The sequence below is a fragment of the Solanum tuberosum genome, unplaced genomic scaffold (genome assembly GCF_000226075.1).
Source record: "Solanum tuberosum cultivar DM 1-3 516 R44 unplaced genomic scaffold, SolTub_3.0 scf00452, whole genome shotgun sequence".
Classification (NCBI taxonomy): domain Eukaryota; kingdom Viridiplantae; phylum Streptophyta; class Magnoliopsida; order Solanales; family Solanaceae; genus Solanum; species Solanum tuberosum.
Genome location: NW_006239375.1, coordinates 409307 through 420324, shown reverse-complemented (window position 1 = coordinate 420324; position 11018 = coordinate 409307). Strand labels below are relative to the sequence as shown.

General features: G+C 32.9%; 1 protein-coding gene across 1 annotated transcript; it reads left to right on the top strand.

Moving 5' to 3' along the window:
• Window positions 1-3099: 3099 nt before the first annotated feature.
• Window positions 3100-4293, top strand: LOC107058182 (uncharacterized). The gene has a single exon (XM_015303583.1). The coding sequence runs from the start codon at window positions 3100-3102 to the stop codon at window positions 4291-4293; it is 1194 nt and encodes a 397-aa protein (XP_015159069.1).
• Window positions 4294-11018: the final 6725 nt, after the last annotated feature.

The window sequence follows — 11018 nt, the reverse complement described above, 5'->3', positions numbered from 1 at the left end:
TGTAATCTTTATCCGGAATAGCACCTCCTTAGATAAATAATAAGAAGATTACCTGGTGTAATCTTTAACCGAAATAGCACCAATTTTTTCTGTACATTCTCACTTCGACCTTGCTAAACAAAGCACCGAATTCTAGAGAAGTAATGCATTAATCTTCTACTTCCATGATCTGTTTCTCTCAATCAGTAGAATACAAGAAATACCAACAGTATAATAATTTCCTTAAGATTGTTGTTCGTCTTGTATTCCTAAAATACTTAGAACAAAACTTTGAAGAACTTGGTAAGACACAATAAAGTTTAAGAACATTTTCACAACTAGAAAATTAAAACTAGTAGAGAAACTAGAATCAGAAACAAATTAGATAAAATATACGAAATATTTTTTTTCTTAAAAAGAATTGTTGTCAATCTGTGTTTAAAGAATCTTACTGATTCCAACAAACTTTGCAGAAACACGAAGTTACCAAAGTTTAATGAACCAATGAAGAACAGAAGAGCATAAATTAATTCACAAATCTAAAATCTGTAACACATACCAGAATTGGAAAAACAGAAAGAAGATCAAGCCCACTGAATGCACAGTGTCCCCTTAAGGAATTATTCCCCTCTAGTATCCGAGGTTTGATTTGGAATATGTCCCCCCAGCACTACTAGAAATTTGACCTAATGCAACGCTTATTCGGCAACAATTTTACAACCGTGGCTAATAGAGTATGTGTTGCCACAGTTATGACCGTTGCCACATATCCTTCGAACAAATAGAGTAATTCTTAATATAAACCGTGGCATCATCTAAATAATCGCCACTATAGATTATCTATGGCCACATACTTATTAACCGTGGCTAAATAACACTTGTGGCAACGGTTTGTTTAAGTGAAAAGTAAATAAAATTGCCCAACCCGCGAATTTGATGTGTAAAAAATTATTTCCCTCCACTAATTTCATTGACCGGCACTTTTTTTATTTTAGTGAACAAAATACATTCCAAATACCCATTCCACTTCTCCAATAAACCAAAATCAAAGTGATGAGTGCGTGGTCTTCTTCTCCAATAATCAAAATCAAAGCCCTAAAATTTCAGAACTTCGGTGACTCCTTTGTCTTCGACAACAAATTTTGAGCTCCGGTGAAGAAATCAGTTTTAGTGATAAGCTACAGTGGTCTTCTTCTCCAGTGTGAAGTGTTCATCTTCAGTGTTCTTCTTCTCCAAAAGTAGTCTTCTTCAAAATTAAGCTTCTGCAGATAAAGATGTACTATTTTTTAAGGTGATTTCTAAGTCCTCATTGTCTCTATTTGGTTATACATGTACTATTTTCCAAAATCAGAAATTCCAAGTAAGGGCTTCTAAATAATCTTAAAGAATAACAAATGGGTTTGTTGAAATAGTATGTTATTTGTTCTGATTTTAGGTCTGTTTGACATAATCCATTTGTAGTTTAGAGTTTGTAACTCAAATTTTGTGAAGATTCGATAACTTTGTGAAAAATCATTGTGAAATTGGGTTTCATTTTTATGGAACAACTAATGTTTTGTAGTTGATTTTGTCCTGGGGCTTTGAGTATTTTGATTTGCACTATGAGTTTGGTCTATCTATGTGAACTAAAAAATTTCATTTGTCTAAAGTTTGAAGTATTTTGATTTGCTTATCATTATGAATGTTGCCAAAGTATACTGATATAGCTACTGTCATAGATGATACATTAAGTTGAACAAAATATGTTTTCAACTGATGTGGAATATATATAAAACAATTGGTGAAAACTCCATTTTATTGGATTTTGGATGTTGAAACCTATTGCTCATGTTTTCTCTTTTAATTTATTTATAGTATCTACATAGTGATTGTTCTAGTATGTTTATTTATATGTTCGAAAAATTTCATGTTCCTAAGCTTCCGTGTTCTGGAAAACCACAATGTATGCATATGTTTCATCACTTTATGACCATTGTGATTTCTCTAGTTTTATGGCTGATGAGAAGTACATTTTCGACATCTCTGTCCTGTATAGAAACTTCACATTCCCTTTAAGTGGAACATTTTATTTTTGTTGCCGGAAGTTTGCTAGCAGCTTGTTCTGAAAAGGCCAAGCATAATATAACTCTTTGTCTATGCAGCGTACTAGTGTTCCAGATCATTTCTCCTTTCCTCAACCTAGTGAGTTCACCTAATATTATCTTAGTTGTTGTGAATGAAAATGTAGCAGATGCAGTCAAGATGTAGTGTCCCCTGTTATATCACTCTTGCTCATTAGCTCTAGTATTTGTACTACCCTGGGATACTTTCATGTGTACTGCTGTTTGGTTAATAGTTTAAAGTGATCTAAAATGATCTCATCAAGACATTTCTTGAAAACCAAGTTGTAAAACTGCCAGGAGCAACATTACACCCAACAAAATCATGAATTACAAGAAATCATGCCCTTACATAATTTTTTTCAACCTTCAACAAAATAATGAATTACAGGAAATGTGAATAACATTTATTGATTGCTAAACTGCCAAAACCAAAGATAATTACCTCATCTTCGCTAGATAGATTCACACTTCTTCATCAAGTACTTTGGATGAACAAAACTGGAATATTGTCATCCCTGCAGTAGAATGTAAAATATATTTCAGTGAAAAGCAAAAAAGGTGCATAGATGCTTCTCAAATTCTCAAGCTAAAGGCAACTTAAATCAAATGCTAAATTTTTCCTCACAACACACTTTATGCAATCATGTTGTTTTTTGTTTAGAATTAATCTAAATGTACTAAGACTTTAAAGCATAACCAACTTGAAGGTCAGCTCAAGTGATCTTGAAAAGAAACAAAGTAGTCACCATAATCTGTCTATTTTTTCTGTGTAGTAAGGCAGTACCTGCAATGTACTATAGAATAACTTAAGGAATTAAACTATCAAGTAAAATATAGGTTATGTAACTAAATTGCACTTACCTAATGACCTATATTAGATCATTTACAATCATGATTTTGTTAAAAACAAAAAGGTAAAAGAATATCTTGAAACTTTGAAAGGTAAAATTATGTTGATACTGCTTGTACTCATGAATTATTTTCTTGAATGTTTTGCTCATGTAACATAAGATATTCAATGGATGTTGGAGATAAAAGTTGGATGGATCTCCGAAGATCCACCGATGAGTATATCCATGGAGTTAATGATTTCCTAGATGAGGCATTTGAACGAGCTTCCCAAGGAGATGAAATATTATGTCCTTGTAAGAAGTGCTTTAATCGTTATTGGCATTGTCGAAATGTGGTGGAGGATCACTTGATTTGTCAAGGGTTTGTTCATGGATACACCAAATGGGTTTTCCATGGAGAAGGGTTTTCCTCAAGAAATACGCCACATCCAACCAATGATGATGAAACTTTCGACAGAGAAGACGGTATTGATAAACTACTTCTAGATACTTTTAGAAATGTAGCAGATGACTTGAGGCATGGAGGAGTAAGAGAGGGACTATCTGAAGATGCAAAGAAATTCTTCAAATTAGTGGAAGAAGGGAAACAAGAGTTGTATCCGGGGTGTAAGAACTTTTCTAAGTTGAATTTCACCATTCGGTTATACTTGTTTAAATGCATTCACAAGTTGAGTAATGTAGCCTTTTCAGATTTGTTAGACTTGATAAAAGAGGCATTTCCCTTTGCTCAGATACCCGAGTCTTTCTACAAGGCAAAAAAGGTGATAAAAGATTTGGGTCTTCATTATGAAAAAATTCATGCATGTACTAATGACTGCATGTTATTCTGGAATGACACTGCAAAGTTAGACAAGTGCTCAGTGTGTGGATCTTCTAGATGGAAGAATGTTCGTGATGACTTGACTAATAAGGTCACTAAAATTCCAGCAAAGGTTTTAAGGTACTTTCCTTTAAAACCTAGGCTTCAGAGGATATTCATGTGTTTTGAAACATCTGTAGCTATGAGATGGCATGATACTGAACGACCCAAAGATGGAAATTTAAGACATCCTGCTGATGGGGAAGCTTGGAAGGATTTTGATTCCTTGCACCCTGACTTTGCTAGTGATGCTCGTAATGTTAGATTGGGTCTTTCAAGCGATGGTTTTAATCCATTCCGAACTATGAGCATTTCCCATAGCACATGGCCAGTTATGTTGATGAATTATAACTTATCACCGTGGATTTGCATGAAGTCGGAGTATATAATGTTGTCAATGATTATTCCAGGTCCATCGTCTCCTGGAAATGATATAGATGTATACTTACAACCACTGATTGCAGAGTTGAAGGAACTATGGGAAGTGGGAGTGGAAACATAAGATGTTGTAACAAATCAAACATTTATGATGCGTGCAGCTTTATTGTGGACAATTAGTGATTTTCCAGCATTGGCAATGCTTTCCGGATGGAGTACCAAGGGGAAATGGGCATGCCCCACTTGTAATCATAATACTTGTTCCCAATATCTCAAACATAGTCGTAAGATGTGTTATTTGGGTCATCGAGCATTTTTACCTCATGATCATCCATATAGAAGAGATAAAAAATCCTTTAATGGTAAAGAAGAGCATAAAGTTGCACCTACTCCCTTATCAGGCGTACAAGTTCTTGAAGAACTTCGTGAATTCAATAATGTTTTTGGAAAGAGCCAAAAGAAAAGAAAACGAAAGAATGATGGTCCATGGAAAAAAAATCCATATTTTTTGAGTTGCCGTATTGGGCAACCAACAAATTGAGGCACAAGCTTGATGTGATGCACATAGAGAAGAATATTTGTGATGCTTTGCTTGGGACTTTATTGGATATACTTGGAAAGTCCAAAGATCATATAAATTCTCGCTATGACTTGCATGAGATGGGGATACGCAAAGAGCTTCAACCAGTAAAAGATTGTGATACTGGAAATATTCATTTGGCTAAAGCTTGTTTCTTTATGAAACCAGAAGAGAAAAGGTTATTTTGCACTGTTTTAAAAGATGCCAAATTACCAAAAGGATTTGTCTCTAATATATCAAGTCGTGTGCAAATTGAAGAAATGAAAGTATCAGGATACAAAAACCATGATGCTCATTTCATATTACATTACTTGCTCCAGGTTGCTGTCAGAAAAGTGTTGCCCAAGAATGTGTCTTTGGTCTTGATTAGATTGGGAAATTATTTTAGAGCCATATGTAGTAAGGTTATAAAAAGAAGCGTTCTTGAGAAAATGAAGGCTGAAATCATAGATATAGAATGTGAGCTTGAAAAGATTTTTCCTCCATCCTTTTTTGATATAATGACACATTTGCCTATTCATTTAGTGGATGAAATTAAGCTTGGAGGCCCGACTCATTTGCGTTGGATGTATTCTACTGAAAGAACTATGTGTGACTTTAAGGGGCTTGTTCGTAATCGAAAAATCCAGAAGGGCAATAGTAGAGGGTTTTCAGCTATAGAGTGTTTGACCTTTATTTCGAGATACCTACCTGATATGGTGAAGACAACATTTAGTAGGTATCAAACCAAGGATGATGAGGACAATCAAACAGAGGAAGGTGATGCTTCACCTTTATTTCCTAAGACAGGTCATCCAATCGGAAGTATGAATAAAAGAAAATACAAGACTTTTAACATGGAGCATCATGAGTGGTTTGAAGCTCATCGATATGCTTTGTTCAATACCGGAGATGAAAAAGTAGAGACATTCATAAAGTAAGATAAAATAGTCATTTTTAAAAAAAAATCATTTATATGTTATGATAATGTGTTTTAAATTCCATTAATAAATATACATTGTTAAATTGCATATCATGCTTGCAGGGAACATAAGAATTTAATTGATAATTGTACCAGAGGAAATGCATGGGTAAAAGCACAGATCCATAGTAGAGAATTCAGTGATTGGTTTAGGGATAAAGTTAAAAATATTGAAGTGTCCAATCACTTAAGATGGCTAGCTAAAGGGCCTAATTTTGTGGCTAAAAGATATACTGGATATTTCATTAATGGATATAGATTTCATACAAAGACACGGAATGACCCTTGCAAGACTCAGAATAGTGGAGTGACTTTGTCAGCAACAACATATAGTTTTGCTAGTACTAGAAACCAAAATCCTATCGATGGAATGGTTATCTATTATGGAATTATTCAGGATATCATTGAGATTGATTATTGGGGTTGCTTTAGTGTTGTACTTTTTAGATGTGATTGGTTTCATAACGAAGTCGATGAATATGGATTGACTCGGGTATACTTTAATAAAAAATGCAGCACGAATGATCCTTTTGTACTAGCATCTCAAGTGCATCAAGTTTTTTATGTGGAAGACCCAATTGAGAAAAAATGTATATTATGCAAGAAATAAAGTCCCGGTGAATTTGTATGATTTGGAGGAAGAGAATTGTCCTAATATTGAAGAAACATTTTGGAGAGAGACTAACGATGACATTGGTTCATTAGAAATAGTACTCGATGTAGATGTTAGATGGTCGAGAGAAGATCTCCCTGTTGATATCATTGATCTGCCTGCCCTTGCACAACATTCAGAAGATGTAACTATGGAAATATCAGAAGAGGAGGATGACTTTGATGATACCGATTGGGATTGGATGGAGGCTGATGATTGACAAAGGATCTTCCAAACTTGTTCAAATACATTCTCTTCTTAACTTTTTTGTAGTGAGTAATAAATACCCTTTTGAGTTGCATCATATATGTTGACACCCAATTTTGACCTTCCACAATATAAATTAATCATTTTGAGCTTCTCCAATTTCAAACGATTTAAAAATAAGTAGTTTTATAAAATTTCCATAAAATAACACTATAGTTTTGCAAGACTTTTAATAGTTTTGTCACTTTCCATAATTTTTAGATAATATATATGTTTTACATAATTATGTATATAATTAGTATATTTTATGATTATTCAAAAATCATCTCAAAAAGTTTCTTTTTATTTTTTATATTATATTAGGGATGGTTATAATTTTGAGTTAATGAGTTTCATGAAATTCAAAATACTTTCAAGTTATTTTTAAAGTAATTTTATCACTTTTAATAATAAGTATGTATAGTTTTGCAATCACGCTATTTTATAAATATTTAAAAATTATCACAAAAGATTTTACATTTTAGTTAAATATTTTATTAATTTACTTTAAGTTATAGTTATAATTTCGAGTTCATTAGTTTTGTAATTGAATTAATTAATTTATAATTAAGTTCATTATTTTTATTTTGTTGAGATTAAGAAACTCATTAATTAATTTATATTAATTCGTCTTATTTGGCTTTTTAGTCGAATCACCAATTAAACTCAATTTGGCAAACTTGTCAATTTTCATAGGCCATAATTGCAATTCTTGTGACTATTTCCTAATTTGCAAAACCCATCCACATTTTGACCCTATTTTCAGCCAAGAAACGGGCCAAATTCCACTCCAATCCTTTAAGCCCACTTAGCAGCCCACCTAAAGAAACCCATTCCAAACAACAACTCAACAATTCCAATTCCATACCCCTTTTTCAGCAGTCCACCAACTAACCTGCGCCCAGCCCAATTTTCAACACCAAAACCGACCCCATCCCCCTTTCCCTTCCAAGTTCCAAAGCGTACAGCAGTACGCATACAATTCCAGACGACCCCTGCGTCCATTTTCTTCTTCTTCACGTGAAAATCCCGGCAGATCCGGCGAGAAATTCGCGAAATCGCCCATACCTTGCAGCAGTCGTCCCATCCCCTTTTTCCTGTTTCAGAAATTTCCCATCACCTTTACTGTAGTTTCGAAAATAGCAGAAGGGATTGAAAATTTTGTTTGAATTCTCAATGGTTTCCCCCCCCCCCCAAAAAAAAACGACTCTTTCTCCTTCTATATATTCCCTCTTTCAATCCATGTTATGGGGGGGATAAAAAAAGAAAGAAAGGGAGATAAAAAAAAAAAATATAGCAAGGTATAGGCAAATATAAATCTATAAGAGGTTTTAAGTCGCTGACTGGTGGAGGAATCGTTGTTACCTCGCTCGTTTTCGTCTCCATTCGCTGCACTTTGGAAGGTAACAACTCCTCTTCTCTCATTTCATTTTTATTTCAGTTAATTTGTTCTCTGTTTGGTGAAGTAGTTGCATATCTATATTTGTTTCTTTCCGGTTGAACTCCCTTAGTGCTATAATGCATGAATTAGGATGATGTAGTAGCTAGTTTTATGGTGCAATGTCCTCATTTCTCACTGTCTGTTGTTGCTTTGGTTTGAGAATGAGAAAACAGTGGAAACTTCATGTATTTTGCTTCACACCCTTACCCCTCAATTGAAGAAAAGTGTTCTTGTATGTTTATTTTGAGTAATATTTTAGCTAGATTAATTAATTTCTTGAAATCGTGATTGTTTCTTTTGTTAAAATTTCCCTTAGAATTGTATCTAAGTGTTAAGGTATGTCTTTTTTTTTTTTTTTTATTTCAGAATGTGAAATTATTGTTTAAAATAGTAATATGGGTTTGTGTAATGAGACAGCCTTAACCTCTATGTTTTAATTTGTTACTATCGAAATGTCCTAAAAGCTCTTATTTAAATGCATTGTTCGGAAATCTGGTGCTATTTTGAGGATTATGTCATCAGTGATCTAGTTAATCCAAGCATGGCTTTAGGTTCTTATTTTAATAACTTATCCAATTAGGCATATTTGTGAGTGCTGAGTAGACTTAAAAAATTATGGCCTTGATGTTTCTTACTGTGAAGGTTCCTTGTTAATACTAGTTTAAATTCGCGTAGTAGATATATCTATCCTCTGTTTTCAGTCAACTTGAGTGGTATATATCTCTTTGGATTTAAACTCATGACGGGATGCTTGTGACTCTACCATTTTAATGTGACGATTTAACTAAGATTACTCTTATTTTCCAAAAAAATAGCTCTCCCCATCTTTGTCCAAAGTCTAAAAATATCCTTATGATTTTTTAACTTGTTGTGTAACTTAGTTATTCACTTGAACGTTAATATTCAACAGTGATATGAACATTGTTTTGTATTATGCCATTGTTTAACATATTTGCTTATGTTGCCTAGTTTAAGCTATTTAAATGTGGTTATTTTCTCTTTGCCTATAATGAGTTAATTGGCTATTGTCTTCAATTTTGATCATTTGATATGACAAATCGGCAACCTTTAAGTCTCCATAGATAAAGCTAGTTTCGTATTGTATGAGGTGATGTTAACTCTTTAATGTATCTTTGGATTGCATCAATTATTGCTTATAAATTTTAGTCATATATACATATATGTGGGCATGTGCTTTGGAAGTTCCATATGGCTTGATTTTCATTACCTTAGTATAAATTTTATTACCTCCTATTTTGTGTTGAATTTAGTGACCTTTTGGTCTTAATTTGGTCTAACAGTGACTTTAGTAATATTTGCATGTCAAAAAATATTTAAGCCACTTTCATCTTAATTTTAAGTTACGTCTTAATTGTTCCCTTAATTCGTACACTAATTTTTATACTCGCTTTTCGTTGCATATGAAATTCCATTCGAGTTCACTTTGGACTCCACTCTTGCATATCCTTGAGTCGTTTTGAGTCATCCTCATATATTCGGTGAAAAAGAAGCTGGAACAGGCTCTTGGAAGCCAAAAACGCAGGTGGAAAATGGCAAATATACAACGATATACAACAGATATACATCAATATACAGGTCAAGAAATGAAATATATAGGGCTGAGGTGAAATATAGGTGTTCGGAAGCAAGAGATACATGAAAAGAGCCTACGCACACGCTGATATACATTGATATACATCAGCTGTATACCAAAAACGGGATTGGGTTAAAACCCCAAAAAATCCAGCGAAATTGGCCCAAAGGAGGCCCAAATTCAATTTCTCTCTTACTCTTTAATTATTTAATTGTGATTATTTATTGTTTGTTATTTAACTCTAACTTTTATAATTTTTTAATTAACTTAATTAGATTCCCCAAAAGATAAGTTATTTCCTTTGTGTTGGTTAACTTTTAATATTTATTTTATTAATTAAATATGTTGGCCAAATTATACAGTTTTAAGTTAAATCTTTTGTTCTAAAAAATAAAAATAAAAATAATAAATAAAACAACAACATATTCTTTAATATATTTCGACTCAAATGTTTTATTTTGGATACCTTTCTCTAAAAAAAAAAAAGAAAAAAAAAAAGGGGCGTGTCATTTATGTTTTTCTCAAAGTTAGCCAAATATTGTAAATTATTATTATTATGTTAAATCACATTTTTTCTAAAAAATAGTCAAATATATTTTGGTCAAATCGTAGGTCAACCGCATGTTAGCGGGCACTTCGAATGCTTAAACCCTTCTCGAAGTGTAAATTGAACCCCGAACCCTCTTTGGTATTTTCAAATGATTTTTTCTGTTTAAATCTTTGAAATTTTATAAGTTTTCTTAATTTCTTTAAAAAATTAAGTGGCGACTCTTTCTAAGTATTTCTCAAATTGTTTTATACTTAGAACATTTCAAAAAGTGATTTTTCTAGAGATAGTCAAATTACGGCACAACAATATAAAGTATGAATGTCGATTGGACTCTATTTGGATTCCTGCCTATTTGCTACTGCTAGTTGTTTGATTTCTGCTTATTTGTTCTGGAATATTTTCTTGCTAATGTTGGTACGTACTATAGATATATTAGTAATTAAGATTCTTTGTTTATTGCTTTGTTATACTTCTCTTTGCATCTTCTGCCATTTCTCTAAAATCCCATTGAGTAGCAGGCTCTCGAAAGTTAGATTTCAAACTAGTTAAGATATAAATTAGTTAATCAACTTCAGCTCGAATCCATTGCTTGTTATTCATCTTCCCTGAGCTAGAATTTTCCTTGTTGGATGGTTGAAAAGTGATTTCTTGACCAGCAATTTTTTTCAAATAAGAATCAAGAGGAGAATTATTCTTGATAATATGCTTCAGCTACTGATCCTACGGTTGTTTGTTCTTCTCACTTTCATTATTTTTGTTCTTCACATTTGAAAATTCTGCACTAAGAGGCTTCTTCTGTCTTATTTTACACAGATTTGGATAGTC

Coding starts and splice junctions, on each gene's coding strand:
- LOC107058182 (XM_015303583.1), top strand. CDS start 3,100: ATGGATGTTGGAGATAAAAGTTGGATGGATCTCCGAAGATCCACCGAT.